The sequence below is a fragment of the Cheilinus undulatus genome, linkage group 3 (assembly GCF_018320785.1).
Source record: "Cheilinus undulatus linkage group 3, ASM1832078v1, whole genome shotgun sequence".
In the NCBI taxonomy this organism is placed as follows: Eukaryota; Metazoa; Chordata; class Actinopteri; order Labriformes; family Labridae; genus Cheilinus; species Cheilinus undulatus.
Window position 1 is genome coordinate 17,430,833 of NC_054867.1, and position 20,891 is coordinate 17,451,723.

The 20,891-nt window shown below is 38.9% G+C and overlaps 2 protein-coding genes across 3 annotated transcripts; one reads left to right on the plus strand and one right to left on the minus strand.

Annotated features, from left to right (window-relative positions):
• The first annotated feature begins 11 nt into the window (after positions 1-11).
• Positions 12-3,771, plus strand: LOC121506763 (protein LSM14 homolog B-like). Of its 2 annotated transcripts, none has more exons than XM_041782620.1 (8): positions 12-226; positions 347-528; positions 617-746; positions 839-1,024; positions 1,142-1,219; positions 1,428-1,568; positions 1,664-1,790; positions 3,188-3,771. In XM_041782620.1, exons 1-8 carry the CDS (start codon positions 100-102, stop codon positions 3,342-3,344), a joined length of 1,128 nt encoding a protein of 375 aa, XP_041638554.1. In that variant the 5' UTR covers positions 12-99; the 3' UTR covers positions 3,345-3,771. The 2 variants fall into 2 exon arrangements, with proteins under 2 accessions (XP_041638554.1, XP_041638555.1); XM_041782621.1 differs by having other exon boundaries at positions 14-226; positions 347-510.
• On the minus strand, positions 3,400-19,803 carry LOC121506761 (cadherin-like protein 26). The gene is made up of 16 exons (XM_041782619.1): positions 19,751-19,803; positions 19,101-19,223; positions 17,255-17,404; positions 12,359-12,500; positions 12,108-12,271; positions 11,704-11,835; positions 8,964-9,146; positions 8,495-8,799; positions 8,273-8,415; positions 5,412-5,630; positions 5,108-5,329; positions 4,887-5,008; positions 4,702-4,800; positions 4,401-4,466; positions 4,196-4,279; positions 3,400-4,088 (listed from the first exon to the last, which is right to left on the minus strand). The coding sequence occupies exons 1-16, from the start codon at positions 19,787-19,789 to the stop codon at positions 3,888-3,890; spliced, it is 2,394 nt and encodes a 797-aa protein (XP_041638553.1). The 5' UTR covers positions 19,790-19,803; the 3' UTR covers positions 3,400-3,887.
• Positions 19,804-20,891: the final 1,088 nt, after the last annotated feature.

Consider the following 20,891-nt stretch of genomic DNA (forward strand, 5'->3'; position numbering starts at 1 on the left):
ACACAGGTGCACGGTGATTAAGGGCGTTAATTAGTTTATGCGTGTATTTGATGGTGTGTGGTTCAGACGCCGCTTTTGCGAACGCATTTTGTTGCAAAAATGAGTGGTGGAGGAGGAACCCCTTACATTGGCAGTAAGATAAGTTTAATATCAAAGGCACAGATTCGCTATGAGGGTATATTGTCCTCTGTCGACACGGAGAGGTCGACGGTTGCCTTAGCCAAAGGTAGGTTTACTAGTCCAGACTCATTTGCTTTTCTCTTGAAGTCAGTACTTGTGACATAAGAAGGCCTAACCAAAGCATGCAGGTATGTAATTTTTTCCCTTTTTAACTCTGTCCCAACAGTTAAATCCTATGGCACAGAGGACCGGCACACAGACAGACCAGTGCCACCCAAAGATGAAATTTATGAGTACATAATCTTCAGAGGCAGCGACATTAAAGACATCACAGTGTCAGAACCACCAAAACCACATCATGGGCTGCCTCGTGACCCAGCTATTGTACAGGTGTGTGGCTCAGAGAGGGTGGGTTTTTTTTTTAGATGGACCATTTTATTGAAATTTCTTAACTGACAGTTGACAAAAGTTTTTAATTCATTCTTTGTCATTTCAGTCATCTATTGGCAACCCCTCTGCTGCTTATCACCCACGCTGGAGTCCATACAGAGACATGATGCCCACCTACAACCAGCTGGCTGCTAGTTCTCTACTGAACCAGCAGTACAACGCAGCCCTGGGTCTAGGTAATGTTGAAATGTGTAACACAGACCTTACAGCAAACGTTTTTCTTGCATCTGCAGTAGGTAAAGCCTCACCTAATTTTTGTATCATTCAGGACTCCACGGCATCCCTGCCAGAAGAGCTCCCATGGTGGAGCAGGCTGTCCAGACTGTACCACAGACCAGCACTGCCCAGAAAAGAGGGAAGACTGTAACCCAGCCACAAGGCAAACAGCCTACACGTCCCAGCCAGCGATCCACCCGGGCTGGTTCCCAGGCTCAGAAAGAGAATTTACCCACCAGTGAGCAAACTATAATTTGCCAGTAACATGTAAAAAAATAACGACTCTATATTTGCATATCTTGTTTTGCAAATCAAGGGGGGAAAAAACATTTTTAACATCTTTGTTTCTGTTCAGGTCGGGCCCTATCTCAGCCAAGTGTCACCAAGACTCAAGGTCAAGGAACAGAGATTCCAAAACAAAGGCAAAAACAAGGTATAAAATGAGAATAGCTCCTTTATGCTGCCTTATACATAACAGTACATTCACACCTAAGCATCTGCAAAGTACAAAAATACATAGAACTAAACTAATTTTGTCAGAATGTGTAAAAGTAAACCCAAGGCTTGATGAATCTATTAGAAGTTGTTACTGAACCAGTCCTCCTGTATGGATTCTCATGTTTTCTCTTGCTGATGTGTAGGCAGTCGCAGGCCTAGAAATCGAAGCAGAGGCCAACTTCTTGTGAAAAACTCGAAGGCTTCAACCTTGCAGTTTGAGTCTGATTTTGATTTTGAAACTGCAAATGCTCAGTTTAAAGATGACCTTACAAAGGAGGTTGTAGGTATGTTTACATCAATGTGTCTGCCTGATTACCCTGAATGCAATATAAAGCAATGTTTGTAAGTTTATATGCATGTTTTATTTAAATTATAACAGTTGAAAATGTGGATTCCGGGGAGGTCCAGGAAGGCCAGGTCATGCTAGAGGAGGAAACACTGGGTGACAAGTACTACGACAAAGCAAAATGCTTCTTTGACAACATCTCATCAGACCTCAAACCCAGGTGATGAATACTGAGTGTTTATCTGTGTTATCTCAGGGGTTTGTGGTGCCCCTAACGAGGTTGTTTTTTTAATTTATTAGGGTTTTTCACTTTTTTTTTTTTTTTAAGTTTATGTTGGTTTATTGGTTTTTACTGCTGGTTTGTTAGATTAGGTAAGTTTTTATTTGGCAAGAGTGCCTTATTTAAGTTCTTAGTTTTAGTGAAAATTAAGTGCCATTTATAATTTTAAAATACAGTCAAACAGGCTTCTCTTTACTCATTTTATTTATTCAAATTTGACATGGACATCGAATTACAATTTTAAGTATTGACCAATTAGTGGCTTGGAGGATTAGAAATGTCAAACATGTAAATGCATGCTGTTCATGAATCTGCACACAAACGTAATGCCACTAATGCATAGGTTGATAAATCGGTGCCCCAGTGTCTTTTTTCCAACAAAACATTAAAATATTTAAGAAAAGAATCAGTTCTAACTTCTGCTATAAACAAACAATTCAAAATGTTGAAATCTGAGCCTAAGATCAATCATAAGGTGCATCAGTTTGTCAAAGACTAGACCAAAGGATGTTTTGTCTTTTAAACAATTACAGAGGAGGATTAGGGCCAGAAGTGAAAAAAATAATCCTGTGCACTTTAATACAATCTTGCCTATAAAATGCAATGGGCACATTGCTGTGTTTTTGTATGAAATTTAGAAATTTAAAAAAAAAAATCATGTTTCATTGCAGCTTTCATGTAGCACCATTATGCTTCCCTTCAGAAATGTCAGTAAATTTGTTTACATTGAGTTTGTTTACCTCATGCAAATGTACCGCACTGACGTCACACGATGATTCATAATACTAATCCCTTGCGAACAGTGCTGAAGACTATATAAGGAACAGCGAATCTTGACTGTCTCTACAAAACACCTTGCATGGATGAATATGTGAAACTTTACTTTGGATTTAACAATGAGATTCTTTCAGTCTCATAAACACAGGGTCTAAGATCAGCTGATTGACATAGTTATAAGCTTTGACTTTATTCACAATTTTAACTTTTTTCATGAAATTGTAATTCAGTTTTATTCTCGTCATTTAGACTTTTTCTTAACATTTCAGCTTTAATCTTGAAATTGTATTTTAACCTCATTCTCAATTTTAGGCTCTCTTCATTATTGACTTTTTCTTGTCATTTTGACTTTAATTCTGAAGTGCACAGCATTTTTCCCCTCACCTCTGGCCCTACATCCCCTTCTGTATACAATACAGTTTTAGTTGGTTGTAATTTTTTTTTGTGAAGCCTTGTTTTCTTTTAATTTCTCTTAACTAAAATGATTTTTACACCTTTGTTTTAGTTGTTTGAGAAAACTATAACCTTGTTTTCTAAATTTACTTTACTTGTGTCCGCAGGAGAACCACCTGGGCCGAGGAGAAAAAGCTTAACATGGAAACCTTTGGAGTCCCAGGTCGCTTCCTTAGAGGCAGAGGATTCAGGGGCCGAGGCCGTAGCGGGCAGAGCACAACTGACCAACGGACCCTCCCAAAAATAGGCAGTGGGAGGGTGTGAAGTCATTTTTCTTATTTTTTCTGTAAATATTGTAGTTTTCTACTTATTTAAAAAAAAATACTCCCTTCTCCCCATTTGAAGATTTCAAGGATAATATGATTTTGTTTTGTTTCAGAGATTTAAATTAAGATAATTCTGAACTTTAAAGAAGTGTTCTATGAATTGGGAGAGCCATTTGTTAAAAATAACAGCTGTATGCTGGAATCATATTCACTGGTAATGATTTGGTTAAATCCAATATAAATTTATCCCTTTAATAGGCCACTAGGCACACTATTTAGTTTTGTTGGTTATTGTATTTATTTCTTGACTGTCAAATGTAACTCCAAATAGTTTTTGGAGGACAGCAGTTTATTTTTTTTCCCCAAAACGTAAATCAAGAAACTGTGTTGGACTCTTAACAGTTGCTATTAAATGATTAACAGAGTGAGTCTCTTCTTTGGTTTGACGTGGTATATCCCACAAACATCCAATATTACAATCTTAAGTACAGTTAGAAAATATTTCCTGCTTCGACATGTTGGCTGCAGGAAACATTAATTTTTAACCCTTTGACTTCCTGCAAATGGAAGCCAGTTGGTTGAACTTTGGCCCCAAGTCTCTTAATGTTTTCTGGATTGAGTCCTGGTCAGGAATGACTATGTCGTCCAGCTCTGAGAGTCTGTCCATGTCTCCCTCGTCTGCGTAGAGGTGAGGCTGATAGTCAACGCGTTCTCCCTCCCTCTCCCGTACAGTCGAGAGCCTCTGTAAGAGGAGATCAAACTCTAGTAAATGGTGTGTATTCTGCTCTGATGGGTGTACTTTGCTGTCCCTGCTGCAGCAGAGTAAAATGATATAAGTGCAAAACCAACCCAGTGAAGCAGATCTGAGATGGCTCTGTCTGATGCATAGCTTGAGTTTCTTTTGTTGAAAATTTTAGAGCCCATTTTTTCAATCTGAACACAAGAGAAAGTTGATTTAAATATGAACTTTGCAGCAATTTCCTCCCAAAGCAATATAAAATTAATGTTTGAAAGTCGACAGTTCTAAGTGATCCCGAATCTCCTGAGGACATACCTGGTTCATGTCTCTTCTTAGATAAAGATTTTCCTTCCTTTGATAACTGTTGAATATATTTTGCTGCTGAAGACAAAGACGAAAGGAACTGTGAGAATGGCTGTGTCCATGCACACATCTTTGGATCACACATTCAGGGTGGTAATCTTTAGCGATGTCTCCATCAAAGTATGTGGCTGAACTTGTAAAAGACTGTTATTTTAAAGCATCTGAAGAATGGTGGACACATCTACTTCAGGTTCTTCAAGTTTAGCAATCAAAACAGTAAAAGTTTGCCCTTTTATTTTCTGTCAGTCCCCACCTGCACTTCTACCTGTGTGAGCTGCAGTCCATCTGGCAGACTTCGCGTGATGTCCTGATCCTTTATGTTAGTGGGCACAGCCAAGAAATTCTCAGGAACCTTGAAAGATAAAGAACACAGTCACTGATATTTGCATAGTGAGTATGTAAACATTGGTTTGTTGGCAAATGCTTCTGAGCTGTGACCTTGCAATCCGTCCCTGGTATCTCAGTGTTTGAGGTGAGGAGGGTTTCTCCAGAGGACTCCCCGGTCTGCAGAGGGGTGAACTTCTTTTTGCAGGAAATGGCAACTGCCATCAGTAGGAGAACTGTCAGAGACGAGGAGAGAGAGAGGAGAGCTTTTGATTGCAATCAAATATCAGTTTAACACTTAAAGTATAGCTTAAAAGGGGAATGATGTGTCTCACTCAAGAGTAAAAACAACGAGGCAAACATTATCCCGATAGCACTCAAGGCAGGGATTGCGGTGGTGTTTCGACGGATCCGGCAGTTGGGCGTCACAGAGCAGTCACACACGGTCACACTGAGACTGTAAACACCAAACTCTCCCTGCATGTCAGAGACCTTCACATCAACTGTGTGTAAACCAGCATATACACCGGGCTCCTTTACCAAGTGGGCTGTGTACCCTGTGAGAAATAATCACATTATATGTATACTTCTGAATTTCATACTTTGAAACATTTAGCTACTATGAACGGCTGGCTCTACCATGGGAGGGGTTTAGGTTCCATTTTCCTTCCACGTCCCCCAGCAGTTCAAATGTGAAAGGTCCTCCTAAGGGATCTTCATCCAGGTCAAAGGCTGTGATGTTGGCAGTGTCTTTAGATAAACATATATGCAGCATGTTGTCTGTCAACTGAGGCACATGGTCATTTTGATCAATCACATGGATGATCAATGTTGTGGTGCCCGTCATTGGTGGACTACCTGTCCAAAATAATAAACAAAACAGTTGAGAATAGCAATCAAATTTGATTAAAATGTTCAAAGATATCAACCTTATAGAACAAATATTGTACATTTGCCTATCATTGAGAGATTCATGGAGCCAAATTTCAGCAGAAAGATTCATGATTTTGATCTTTTCTCAGTTTTCATGTGGTCTATTGTTAGTGGTTAAGTTTGAGTAGTATTGTTAAAAAGTTCTATGCACCTTTTCAAGTGCAAAGCAGAGTACCAGGATTACAACTGGGCAGCGCCACCCATAAGGTAGTAAAAAGGTGGAGCTTTTTGGGGCCCAGCCAAGTGGGGGGCCCAAGGAGGTCAGCAAACTCCAAATCCATTATAAAGTTAAGCTGTGATACCTATATTTTATTTTCAACCTGAATAATAACCACTCTTATCAAAGGAACAAAAGTTATTTGTTTATTTATGATGTAGTAGAATATAACCTTTATAGCCAAAAAAGGGTGGCTAAAAAAGTGAGTAGGGGTTAAAAATGGCAAAAATAGGTTAGAAGTAGCAAGAAATGATAAAAAATTTTAAAAAGAAGGCAAAATGTGGAACAAATATGGCAAAAAGGATGGAGACAGTGTTCAATGAGGTTACAAAGTGGTAAAAATTGGATACAGGCATGAGTTAGGAAATGCTAAAAGGCGACAGAAAAATGGTGAAAAGCAGTTAAAAGGGCAACATTGGTTTACAGAAGCATGAGAGGGCATAGTGAAAGGGGGTTAAAAGTGGTAAATATGGGAGACAAGTGGCAAAAGTTGGTTAAGAATGGGATCTTTGACTCTGCACTGAACCTGGATGTGACACTGGAAGTGTTGGTTATCACACCCTCTGTGATAAATACTGTATATGTTAACAAACATGGCATCTTTATTTCAGTTATATTTACATTTTTTTAGCAACTGATTCCATAAATATTTACATCTCACTATGTTAACGTGAGGATAACATTTAAATAGCTGATAATGATCTACTAAGGGGTGCATTTCAAACACTACAAACAAGTGTTGAGCTACCTAGCTGAAGTTTTGGTATTTCAGTGTTGAACATTTCAGAGTTGATTTGAACTCCCAAAGTGTAATGTTAACTACATTCTGAGTTCAAAAGCCTACAGCGTTGGAGTTTTCTGAGTGTTGATCCATCATTGTTAGTCAAACAATTTATCAAAGCTCTGCTCACTGCCATTTCAATTTTTTTGGATATTTAGGTGGAGTTTTCCCACCATGCCCTTGAGCAGAGTGTCTGGACTTGTTTTAGGAAGTATGTATGTTTACACCTGCGATGTTGTCTGTTGCACAGTGATCACTGCTGGGATTCCTTTGCTCATCTTTGTTGATTTTGATGTTTGATGCTTTTGCAAAAGCTTATCTGATTAACTTTACTTCATCAAGGGCATAGCCTGGCTGAGAGTTTGTCACTTCATGTTATCTGTGTCACAGGTTACTCCTCTGTGCCATGGAGATTCACCATGAGGCGGCAATCTCAGGAAAATACAAAAACTGTGAAGAGTTGATGAGCAAGATATTGTAAATTTACACCCATTATTATGTTAAAAGTAGACTTTAATGTGTGACAGAATAATATGGTGGGTGTTAGAAATTAACATCACAAGAAAGTTGAGATATTAACACTTTCCAAAGTGTTTATTTATGTTTATTCGACACTGTGAAAGTGTCAGTGTTCACTCTGAGATTGTTAATTTGACTACACTGATTTTGCTGTGTACTTAACTATCAGTAAGTCTCATTTTTGTAGTAGTGTTTAAAATATGAATGGATATTACTTACTTACTGAAACATTGGTTTTAAGGGTGTTTTTTATAGAGTAAAATTAACTCGATCTCCAGACATGTGTAGCCTGGCCTTATTCCATTTATTCTTATTTATTTATTTATTTATGGTAAACAGAACTCTGAGCCAGCCTCACATAAGCGAAGAAGATGGATGGCTGGACGGAGTACTCTGACTTTACTACACGATTGACAAGGTCCTGTCAACAAAAGAAAGGCAAGACCAGACTCCATCTGCAGAGGAGGCTCAGGTTCTCAATGCAGGGAGCAGACCTGAGGACCTCTAATGACTGCTATGGTATCAGGCATACTCTATGACGTGGTCTGATGGGGCAGCCGCATTACGGCTATAGACAGGAACAGACTAAACAAACTTGTAAAGAAGGCCAGTTCTGTTCTGGGTTTCCACCTCGGGCCTGCAGAGGTGGTGGGAGTCAGGAGGATGATGGCAAAGCTATCATCTTTGATGGAGAACACTTCCCACTCCGTGCATGGCACAGTAACAGCTCTGGCAGCTCATTCAGCAACAGACTGCTTCACATGCCATGTGTGAAGGAAAAATAGCACAGATCCTTCCCTCCTGCTGCAGTCTTTAAGCAAGCCTTCTCAGTAGATTACAACACTGGTGCAATCTTCTCCTATCATAATAATTTATCATCACATACTGTCTTCTAGTAGCGATGTGCAGTAATATTTGTATAATGCTGTGTTTTTATAGTGTAATAGTTTTTTAATCTGTTTTAAATTCTAGTTTTCATACGCATTTTTTTAACTGACTTTCTTTCTTCAGTCTTTTGGCTGAAATTTAGCTCCATGAACAGGGTTTTACCATCATCCACAGCATGCAGTATGACAGTGTAGACATCATCGACGACTTGAGGAGATTCTCTGTCTGGTATATTGACTGTTGTGATGTCTCCATTCTGAGGATCCACTGTCACCCAGCCAGCAGGATCATGCCCGACTTTGTACCTGTGGAAAACCCACTTTACTTTAGCCCAAGAGATTCAAAATAAGAGGCTAAACCTACTGGAATAAAAGTCCTACTTACACAAAGTCTCTTGCGTGACTGGAGTCTGGGTCTACAGCTGTCACTCTCTCTACCCAGGTTCCTGCGGGAGAGTTCTCCTCCAGCATGACCTCTTTGACGGTCTCACTGAACACCGGGGGGTCGTTGACGTCCTCGATTTCAATCACAACTTTCACAGAATGAGGTTGAGCTCCGTCGGTTTTAGTCACATCAACTTTCCACGGGCCTGAGGACGGTTTCTCCTTCACTTTACAGGAAAAATAAGGCAACTCGTTTTCCACAGAAATGAGCAGCTCCTTCTGTGCTCCATCCTCAAAGTCCAAAGGCTGGAAGAAGAGAGTGGTTTCAGATGAATTGTTCATTTAATAGTTATTTGTTCAGCACTGAAGAGTGACATTAAGGTAAAATATGTAGGACAGACATACTGTGTGTGTTAATTACATGTCAGAGTGTCACAGTAATGTAAAGCATGCAGTCAAACAGCACTCACTTTTACTACAGTCAGCACTCCATCGTTGGTGTGTGGGTCTGTCTCTATCTTAAAGCTGTCTGTCTCGTCGCCTTGAATGCTGAATCTGGCTGTCTGTGCCTGGCTGTTTGGACTGTCGTTGTCTGTCACATGCAGACGCAGAGGAGATGTCCCAGTCTCATGCTCTTTGACTTTACCAGAGCCCTGGATGAATCCACAGTGCAAAAGTCAGGGGAGAAGATGCAGACATGTGATTAGTGTATGCATCATCTAGGTTTATTCAAAGATGATAAGAATTTATCACTAAGTTGTTCATATAGCTGTGTTTTGAAAGTGTGAAATTAACAGAGTAAATACTGGCATAGTGCTGTTGTTAAAGAACTTTTAAACTGAAATATGTTGTTAATATTTATAAAAACATGTAAAATATCATTTTTATTTAAAGCTCCTGTGAGGACTTTTTAGCTGGTTATTATGATACAAATTAAAATGATACTGATGCTTCTATGTGGCCTGTAAAGCAAACAAAGCCATCAGTTATTAGACATTTTTATGTAGGTATCTTTTTACTGCTTACTGCTGCAGGGTAGGTGTCGAAGTGAGATACAGCACACTACAAAAGAAGACTTTTTACATTTTTCGTGGAGTAAGTGATGCATAAAACTGTTGAAAAATGTAGAATCTAACAATTTAAAACATGAGTGAATGAATGGTGTCAGTAAAACACTCCAGCACAGAGGCACTAATCATGGCTGCACAAAAACAGGTCCTAAGCATAAGATTTTAAGATTTTAACCCTTTCTGACCCATTTTCCTGTATGTTTTTATACACGCTTGTCCATTTAGCCACTTTTCTTCTATTTTTGCCACTTTCTAACCACTTTTCATTAAATTTTTTCAGCAATTTTTGCAACTTTAAATTCAAATTTTGCAACTTTTAAACAATTTCTGATACTTTTTGCCTCTTTGACACATTTATTGCCATTCGAAACCCATTTGAACCACTTTTCCTGCATGCTTTATCCCCTTTGTGCCACTCTTTTGTCTATTTTTGCCACTTTTTTCTATTTTGCCAGTTTTTAACCCTTTTCATCACTTTTTTACACTATTTTTTTCTCATTTTTAACCAGTATTTGATACTTTTTGCTCCCTTTTACCTCTTCCAATTTTTTCCACATTTTAACCTTCTTTTACAACTTTTTCTGCCAATTTTTGTCCCTTTGTGCCACTCCACAACCCATTTTGCCACTTACCACCCATTTTTGCCACGCTTTAGCCCCTTTTCACCACTTTATCTGGTCATTTTTGCAGCACTTCTGCCAACCTGAACCCCTTTTTTAAATATCCACTAATTCTGAATTTCTGTAAAAACAGATCAAATGTTAAGTCATTCTGAAACCATTTTAATATTAGTTTTTTGGAGTGGATTTAACAGCTGCATATATTTAAAGTCAAGGGATATTCTTAAAACCACAACATCATCCTTTCCTCCTTTTCTGAATTTAATGATCTTTTGGGGGCCAGACAGGAAGCTTTGGAGGGCCTGATGTGGCCCCCGGGCCGCCAGTTGATTATCGGTGCTGTAAAAGGTTTACCGTCTTCAGCATCATATAGCTAACATAGCTTCATTAGCTTTAGTCTTAGCTACATTAGTTGTTTAGTTGGCTTTATTAAATGTTTCCTAACTAGTAGGGCTGTCAAAAGATTAAAATATTTGATAATGTTTAATCCAACCCTTAATCGCACTCTTTTTATCACAATTTAATTTTAAACTATTTTGCTTTTAAATTCATTTTTTTATTTTTTTGTCACTTTGGATTTGTCCACCATCTTAAAGTAAAGCTAACTGACTTTCTGTTTGGATACAGACCTGCTTTTATAGGTAGATAGAAGATTTTGACATCAACTTAACCATGGAAAAAAGGAACATGTTATGGACTAAAAAAGATATGAAGCAACAGTTAAGATAACACAATGGCCAGATGACTTTTGACTTGTCAACTGAGCTGTTTGAGAGTTTTTTTTTTTTTTAAGTAAAATGCAGGTCATGTTTTTAACTTTTCACCTTTATATCCTAACCCTTACCTTAACCTTTACCCTAACCCTAAGTTTAATCCAATTTTATTTTGAAAGTTTCAGCATGTATTTTGTCCTAGTCTCACAGTAGTGGTCTGGAAGAGGGGGCAGTCTACAGCCAGACTGCCTTGAAGGTGGTTAATAATACACAAGCCAATGTCCTGTGGGACTGCAAGATCCAAACTGACAAACAGGTGGTGGCTTATTTACCAGACAAAGTAAAATTTGATAACCAGCTGAAGGTGGCAGTGTTGATAGGTTCAGCAATCCCAAATGGCAGCAACATCAACACAACAGAAGAAGGCAGCTGTGGCACCGGGGCACTCAGGGCCAAATACTCCAAACTGGGAGGGTCCAGAAATAACATCTGAGATCTCTGTTTGGAAGGGCTAAAGCATGAATATAGTCTAACTGGACAGTCGCAGGGATTTAGGACCTCGAAAATCAGATATTTCATCCTACTGTGGCAAAATGTATAATAATATCTTACTAGTCTTAATATCTAATCTATCGGGTTCCCAGGTTGCTGATAGTTTTGTCGTAATTTTTTGCAACAGCAACTTGTCAGTTAAATGCATTGCACATAATTAAATTACAGAGTTGAGGTCAAGTGTACATGTATGTAAAAGCATGAAGAACTGTGTGATCTGCAGATGTGAAGAGAAGTTATAGAGAATTAGCCTACTGTATGTCCACTGATAGTTGGCAGGTGGTTGTTTCCATCCTGGACATGAATGAGAACGGTGGTTGAACTTGACAGACTGACGACCTCACCATGATCCTTTGCCTCAATCATGACTGTGAACATTTCTGCAGCCTGAATGCATGCAAAGAAAGACAGACATATTCATAGTTTTGTTTCCACACTATTTAATTCTCACATTTCCAGTGAAGAACCTTAAAGATTGTTATAAACACTTCATTTTTGTTGGAGTTTTTTTTTCCAGTTAAAAATACATCCATTTGTAATAGTAAAAATTCACTGCAATTTCTGGATGTCAAGCATTAAATGAACAAAAAACAGAGTGCTAACTCTCAGTTACAGCTGTTTGATTCACTATACAGCTGACAGACAAAGTGTGTCCTTGCCTCATAATTCAAACATCCTTGAAATGAGATTTCCCCAGACTTATCGATGAAAAACTCAGTGTCTGGAATATCTGGAGACACAGATTTGATCTCATAGTGAAATGTTGAGTTTGCTGTTCCTCTCTGGTCTCTGTCACTGGCCAAAACCCTCAGGAGACTTGAGCCTGTTGGGATACAACCAAACCTTTAGGGCTGCTGTTAGAACAAAGAAGCCTCTTGTTAAGAGATATAGGAAACATTGTATTGGTCACCTTGTTCTTTCTCCTCACTGACGCTGATTTCATATAGATCGTTCTGAAAGCGTGGAGGGTTGTCATTTATGTCCACTATGGAAATATAAACCCCTAATTCAGTGTTGATGGAAAAATCTTCTTTCTTTGCCTTCAGTTTCAGCTACAGATTGAGAGAGAGAACTCAAAGTTAGTCACAGATGAAAGAAATAATGTTTGGTTAAGGTTTTCCATAGAATGGTTTCAGTCTGTCTATAAAGGCACTAGCATGTTCTAATCTTTGTGTTGTTGTCTCATCAGCTACTTTTACTTAGTCTAATTATATACATCTTACTATCCTAATGTGATTCCAGTGTGGAGATATACCAACAGTATCATTCTGTGCACAGACTTTAAGCTCAGCTGATGTAAATATGAGCCTTCAGCTTTTTAAGATAGATGTAGAAAACTGAAATTCTTGAAGAGTAATGAATATTTCTATTAAAACACGGTAAGGGGCTTCCAGGCTCTGTTGAATTTGGGGACTCCTGTAACCCAACAGGCCATATGGACTGTTTCACAGAACTATTGCATGCAGAAGAAATGTTTTCCTGTTCAGATGAAACTGCAGCTGTAGTGTTTAATGTCAAATACAACAACAATTCTCCAGAAACATGAGCAGTTGAATCCCAGCAGGGATCTCTTGCAACATAAGCGGAGCAAGTGGGTGGTTTATGGGGCTTAAGCCCCGAATGTTTTCTTAAAAGCCCCAAATCTGTACGGTTTATTAAAAGTAAGTTGCCTATATATGCTATGATAGGCCGATTTAAAAAGAAATAAGTGATAAACAGTTGGGCCTAACTGATCACAACATGGAAATGTGATAATAATTTAAAACATTACAATAATTTTTGAAAAACCCAATCCTTTTTACCCTTAACAACAAACATTGTTCTAAAAAAAATTCAATTTTCAGCATTTTTGTGAATAAATCAATATTTGCAACCCTAAATGTTGCTTTTAACTGTTTCTCCTTTATTTGAAACACATTGTTCCTTTCATAAACTTTAACACAAGATTCCTACCCTACCTATGCAAAGAAAGCAAAGGAAGAAATGGCACACATTATTAAGCGGCAAAGTTGGAAATTATTGAACATGACCATTTTAGTGCATTCAGATTGAGAAAAAAATTATGTAAGCACTGAGGATTTCTTTTTCATGTTGGACTGCATCATTTTTGCCCAAATGATGATGTTTCAGCATTTTAATTCTAATTTTTTGTTTCAAATTTCATAAAAATATGTATACAACTGCCTGCTAAGCAAAACATCTCTGTGAAATGCTCGTTTGAGCTCAGCCCCAGATATTTAACACATCTGGCTCCGCACCAGGCTGGCAAAATCTGAACTCATTAAAACACATTTAAACACATCTAAACACTCGGCTCAAGGGCATCATGGGAAAAATCTACCTACATATGGCCACATTTAAGATGGCAGAGAGTTCTAACCTTGCAAAGCAGTGGGATACACCAGTTTCCGTGTTTCTCACCGGCGAATCCATCTTGCAAAGCTCCCGTCTGAACCGTTTGGGCCCGGTTAGAAAGTGACAGGACCAATCAGCGATGAGGGGCAGTACTTGCGGGCGCATAAGCAAACAGCAACAAGAGTCTGGTGCAATTTTGGCGGAAGAGATTAGCATGGATGCTGCTAAAGCGCCAGTTTTATCAGAACTTGATAACATTTCTTAATTAAAAGAAGAACAAAGAACAGCAGTGAGTTGTTTTCTTTACAAAAACAACCAAAGTCGTGTACTGACATATCTACAGTCGCCATGGTTTGTGTTATGCAGTTCTCTATGTAGTTTACTCCTTGGAAGCAGTGACATCGCGTATTTTGTTGCTCTGATTGGCTCGTAAAGATGTGACAGACAGAACATTCATCCAATTACCCCCCAAGTTTTTTTTCAAAGGCTCTGCCCTTTCCCAGACCCTGTCTATGAGTGGTTTGCCAGATGGATGTGTGAAACACATCCATCTGGCGTGCCAGGTTAAGAGAATTCAAATCAACTCTGAAATGTGTAACACTGAAATATCTCCATTCTTTGCTCTGTATACTCCAGTCTTTGCTCTGCAGTCTGTTCAGACTTCCATCCATCCATTTTCTATGGGGTTGGTGCCTTTCCCAAACGTGATTGGTACACGCTGGACCAGTTGCCAGTCAATCCAATCACAGGTCTAACATATAGAGACAAACAGTCTCCCTCGCACACTGATTTAGAGTCACCATTGAACCTAACAAGCATGTCTTTGGTGGTGGGAGGAAGCTGGAATACCAGGAGAACCCATGCATGCACGGGGAGAGCACACTTCCTGACACTCCCTGACCAGGAAGCAAACCAGGAACCTTCTTGCTGTGAAGCATCAGTGCTAACCTCTGCACCACCATGCAGCCCTCTGTCAAGATTTGTTCCTGGAAACATGCCCAGAATGCACTGCAAGGGGACCCTGACTGTTCATGGGTACTGAACAGATCAGGTTTTGTTATCTGAATGAATAATGCCTTGATTTTGTAGCAAATAAAAACTTCAAAACTAGACGCATGTAAAACTAGAAACTTGTACCTTTACTGTCACAGAGTGAATTGAGTTAAATTTACTTTTGCTCAGATTAATTTCTCCCGGCATAAAAGGACGCTGTGGTTATGTTTATAAGTAGTCCAAGATGACAACAGGCACAAATACCAACAATGATATGAACATTTTATCCATCCATGTCAGCTGTGTGTGTTATCCAGTGCATCCAGAATATCAGCTAATGAGGTACTGATCAGCAGAAAGAGCATGGAGTAACTTCACTGCATGTAAGAGAATTTTTTCAAAATATTTTTCATCCAAGGGAAAACAGTTTGCATTCACACACGCAGCTCAATCTGAAAATTTGAGGAACATTTGCAGGAGTTTTGTGGAAAGTGGAAATACGGTGTTAGAAGTATTTTCTTAAAGAAATAAAAAACATTATTCATTTCAGTTGTCTCACACTGCAAAACCAAAGTAGCTGAAAATAATCAAAAACGTTTTTAACTGATTAAGTTGATTCAGTTTTTGAATAGTGGAAAAAATTTATGAGTAATCCTCACTGAGTGAATAAAACTCAAAACATTAGAAGCAACTGATTACCTAAAATTTACTCAACTGAAAAAAATGCATACATATATATATACACACATATACATATATATATATATATATATATATATCCTTACTTGGACATTTATTTTATGTGAACTTTACTTTTTTGAGTTAAACTAAACTGTGGAAACTCTACTACACTTTAATATTTTGGTTGAATCAAACTCAAAACAACATGTTTTTTTAGTACTTTTTGTAATGCTGCATTATCTTCATCCACTAAAATTTTCCCTTATTTCTATCACATACGTTAATCTAAACATTCAACCAAGGTAGGCCAACTTAAACAGCTATAACTGGAAGGACACACAGGCTTCTCCTCACAGGTGAGACTTGTCTAACTAAGTCAGTAACTTCACTCACTGTGCAAAAGTGTCTAATGCCAAAAGGCATTCTGGAAAAACTTCAGATTAAGCAATGATTGTCAAATAATTTAAGTACAATGACAAAAAATACTGTGATTGAGTACTATCCATCCATTTTCTATAACGCTTCTCCCATCTGTCATTGGGTGGGGGGGGGTACAACATGGACTGGTCGCCAGTCAATCACAGGCTCACAGAAACAGACAACCAGGCACGCTCACATTCACACCTACGGGCAATTTAGAGTCACCAGTTAACCTAATAAGCATGTTTTCGGCGGTGGGAGGAAGCCGGAGTGCCCAGAGAGAACCCACACATGCGCAGGGAGAACATGCAAACTCTGCACAGACAGGCCCTGACCGAGAGGCAAACCAGGGACCTTCTTGCTGTTGGGCAACAGCGCTAACCCCTGCGCCACCATGCAGCCCCAGTTGAGTATTACTTAAAACAGTAAAGGGTTGTATTTACTAAGGGAAATAGAGCTGAAATAGCTGTTTTGAATTAAGTTAACAACTCTTTTTTTAACAACTTTCTTCTGTTCAGCCTTACAGTGAAAGTATGAAAGATGCACTTGATCCAGAAAGTGCATTTCCTCAGAACTCAGTACATCTTCCTTACAACTCAGATGAGGGACTCGCTTGACTGAGTCAGTGACTGTCTAATGCCTGAAGGCATTCTGGGAAAAATATGCAAATTAAGGGTCGATTGTCAAACAATTTGAGTACAATGACAAACAATACTTAGAATCAGTATTCTTCAAAACTAAAAATTTGTTCTATTGACTCAGGAAATGGAGCTGATAAAGCTGTTTTGGATTTTCAAGTTAATGCAACTGACTTTTTTTAAACAACCCTTAAGTTCAGCCTTACAGTGCACCTGCAGGTCAAAATATGTTTGGTGTTGAATAATGCTTTATGCTGGAATTGCTTGACATTACAGCTACCCCACAGCAGTGTTGACAGCTGGATTAAAACAGAAACTCTCTGAACTAAGTGTGCTGTCCTAAGGTCTCATGTGCCTTTATGGATGAGAAACAGATGTCAGTATTAATTTCAATCTGTTTTTACTATTTAAACAATCTTCACAGGAGCTGTGAATGTTTGTAAAGTCTTTCTGATTTGTAATTGTGTTTGGATCGTAACACAGAGAGGAAGTTCTCTTCCAAAGAATCAGATAGGTGTTTAACTAGTACAGCAGAAGGCTGATAGTATCTTTTGCAGTATTTATTATCTTTACAGAAGCCAGCCACAAAAACAAACTGTCTAAGCCAAGAGCTTCCTCTCGTTTCTATAGAGCACCAGTTATAAAACAATGAGTCAAAGCTTTCTGAAGCATGGAAATCACAGAAACCATCACCACACAGCAGTAGATTTTAGTGTGACCTTTAATTCAGTCTTCTCCTCGTGGTCCACAGGCTTGTTGACATACACGATACCAGATTTCTTATCAATGGACAGGACTCCTTTTGGCTCCTCATCCACTCCCTCCCCTAACAGATCAAAGTAGATCCCATTATCCCGAACTACTTGGATCTACAACACAACACCAAACACAACCGTCAGCTTTCACAGGAAGAGATTTGTGACTTTTCATTTTAAAATGAGGCTCTTTACTTGGATTAAAGGATAAAGATTATAGAGCTTGTAAATGTCCACAAAGCTTTTACAGACAAAGAAAACTGAATGGAAAAGTGATTTTCTTTTATGAACATTGCACAGGAATGCATGTTGTCGTATTAGTCAAAAAAGACAATGGGTACCTACAGAGAAATCAGAAAGTATCCACCTCCTTCACTTTTTCAGTTTTGTTGTGTTGAAGCCAGATGCTACAGTTGTTTCTTTCATTGTTTCTCTCATTAATCTACACACTCAGTACTCCATCATGGCAAAGTCAAAACAGAATTTTAGAAACTTTTTAAATTTATCAAAAAGAATAAACTGAAAGATCACTTTGACACGAGCATTCAGACCCTTTACTCAGTTCTTAGCTGATGCACTTTTGGCAGCAATTATACCCTCAGTGTTTAAGAATATAATGCAAGAAGCTCAACACACCTGGACTGGGAGATTTTCTTTTTCATTTTTCTTTAGAAATCCTCTCATGCTCAGTCTGTGGACTGCCATTTTCAGGCCTCTCTGGGGATAACTGAAAGGGTTCAAGTGAAGGCTCTGGCTGGGCCACTCTAGGACATTAATGGTGGTCTCTAAGCCACCCCTCTGTAATTAGGGTCACTGTCAAGAGAAAGCTTTGCCCAGTCTGAGGTCCTGAGCATTGAAGAACTGGTTTTTATTGAGAAATATCTCTGTTCTTTGCTTCAGTGTGTTTTCCCTCAACCCTGACCAAACGCCCCCACAGCATGACGCTGCCACCATCATGCTTTACTGTTGGATGATTTTAGGCAAGTGATAAGCGGCTCCTGGTTTCCTTTCAGACATAATGCTCAGAATTGAGGACAAACACTTCAGTTTTGGTTTCATCGGACTGGAGAATCTTTTTTCTCACAATCTGAAAGTCCTTCAGGAGCTATATTGCAAATTCGAAGCAGGGCTTCCGTGTTTTGCACTGAGACGAGGCTCCCATCTAGCCATAAAGCCTAGATTAGTGGAGGGCTGCAGTGATGGTTATCCTTCTGGGACTTTGTCCCATCTCTACACAGGAACTCTGGAGCTCAGTCAGAGTGACCATCAAGTTCTTGGTCATCTTGCACAGTTTGGCCAGAGGACCAGCTCTAAACTTCTTCCATTTTGGAATTTGGAGGCCCCTGTGCTCTTGGGTACCTTCAGTGCAGCAGATTTTTTTGTAGCCTTCCCCACATCGGTGCCTTGCAACGATCCTGTCTCTGAGCTCTGTTGGCAGTTCTTTGACCTCATGGCTTGGTCATTGTTTTGATGTGCATTGTCAGCTGTGAGACCTTCTATAGAGTGTCCAATCAGTTTCCTTTACCACAGGTGGACTCTCATGTCGATGTGATTTTTCAGTTTTTCAGTTTTCATACATTTGCAAATATTTCTAAAATTATATTTTTTTAATCAGTCATTCTGGCATACTGTTTAGTTGAGAAAAAACAAATTCAAACAACTGAACATCAGGCTATAACATTATAAAACTAAAAAGTGAAGGGGGTCTGAATACTTTCTGATTGTCCGCTGTGCTTTGTATTTAAAAATGAGGTCATAGCCTTTTCTTTTTAAATAGCTGGTGTTAACTGTAAGTTTTAGGATTTCTCACCGTGCCAAGTTTATAGGGAAAGGGTCCTGGATGTCCCTCCTCGATGGTGAAGGACTCGATGATCCAGGCTCTTCTGTGGCGGCTTAGCTGCTCTGAGCACGATGCGCTCAGAACATAAAACACCTGAAGATGGACAACCAACCAAACCTGAGTCTCAGTTTTTTCACCCAGACAAAGCGTGCAACGTTTTACATTTTATGTTATCTTGAGATCTGGGAATAAGTCTTAGAGCTGCAGACTCGGTGAACCAGTTTGTTTGAAGAGTACACAGAGGCATGTCCGGAGAAACAAAAGCATCACAGTGGGAGAGTGAACTTTGCACCTAGCCTCTCCTCTGTGTGTATTCATCAAGGTGAATAATAATACTAATAAATGCTGACCCGTGACATGTCGATTAATTTACACACCAGGAGAGTGATGGAGAATTCATATTGACTAAAAAACAAGCATCTGATCGACTAAATCTTATTTGATGACTATAAAACCACCTGCAATCTTTATACAGAATCTAAGGTTGTATGATGTCACATCTTAAAACTTTTTCACATTCACTAACATGGGATTAAATCAGACATTGAATTAAATTAAATCAGAATTAATCTCAAATTAAAGGTGCATCATATAATCGTAAATTCTGTGTTTGTACGTACCAGGAGGGAGAAGAAGAGCATTATGCTTGATTGGGTCATCCAGCTCACTCTGCAAGTTCTCTTCTGACTTCTGAGCAAATAAAGACCCAGCAGAGATCCTGCCCTCTCTGCTTTACACACCCACACACATGAATATGATAATCAGGTTACAGCGTGTATGCGATGCTATGTGTTCATTCAAAAATATTCAGTCTTACACACGCCACTGTTTGCTCCTGATGTTTTCCTGAGAATTAACAAAGCGTGCTGGAATCAGGCCTTTTGAAATACAACCTTGCAGCTATTGGTCTAATGTGCTATAACTTTAACAATCACCCCTTCTGCAAAAATACTAAGGGGAAAACAATGCATTGTTCAAACACTATTTTTATGGCCTTTGCATTCTTCAAACTTGACTTTGACATGAGGCCTTTTATGAGGCTGTCCAGCTGGTTTCTGACTGTAGTATCCTCAGGTTTCCCCTGAAGCATCAGGACATGTCTGAGAACAACAGTTTTACAAAAGCATCAATTCCTAGAAGCGCAACAAAAATTGTTTCTTTGACTTTATTGTTTAAACAAAGAAATCCTGTGAGACAGTCATTAAAAATGAGAACTTGAAATCAGAGGATCAAAATGCATGTACAGGACAATGTTGTGATTTTAACATCATTTGTGGTTTGGTTTTAATTTATGGCTCTAAAACAAATAATACTTTGAAAAATGGCTGTTTTTATTAGATGGAGAGGTGAAAACTAAACTAAAAGTTGGATTTCTATTTGTGTGCGATTTCACCTCTCATACAACTATTCTGTAACCTGACACGCCAGATTGATGTGTTTCACACATCCATCTGGGAAAGCTTCAATACGAAATGTTTGAGAAAAGGCAGAGGATTTGTAAAAAACTCAGAGTGTGACTGGATGAATGTTCTCTACAGGCCAATAAGAGCAACAAAACACGTGACGTAGCTGCTATCGAGCTCCGCGTGCTCAGCTAGTGAGGAACAACGCAAAACATGGTGACTATAGACATTTAAGTACTCGACTTTTGTCGTTTCTGAAAAGAAAACAACTCACTGCTGTTCTTTGTTCTTCTTTCAACGAAGAAATGTCCTCATGTTCTGATAAAAAAAAAAAAAATTTCTGCCTCCATAACTGCAC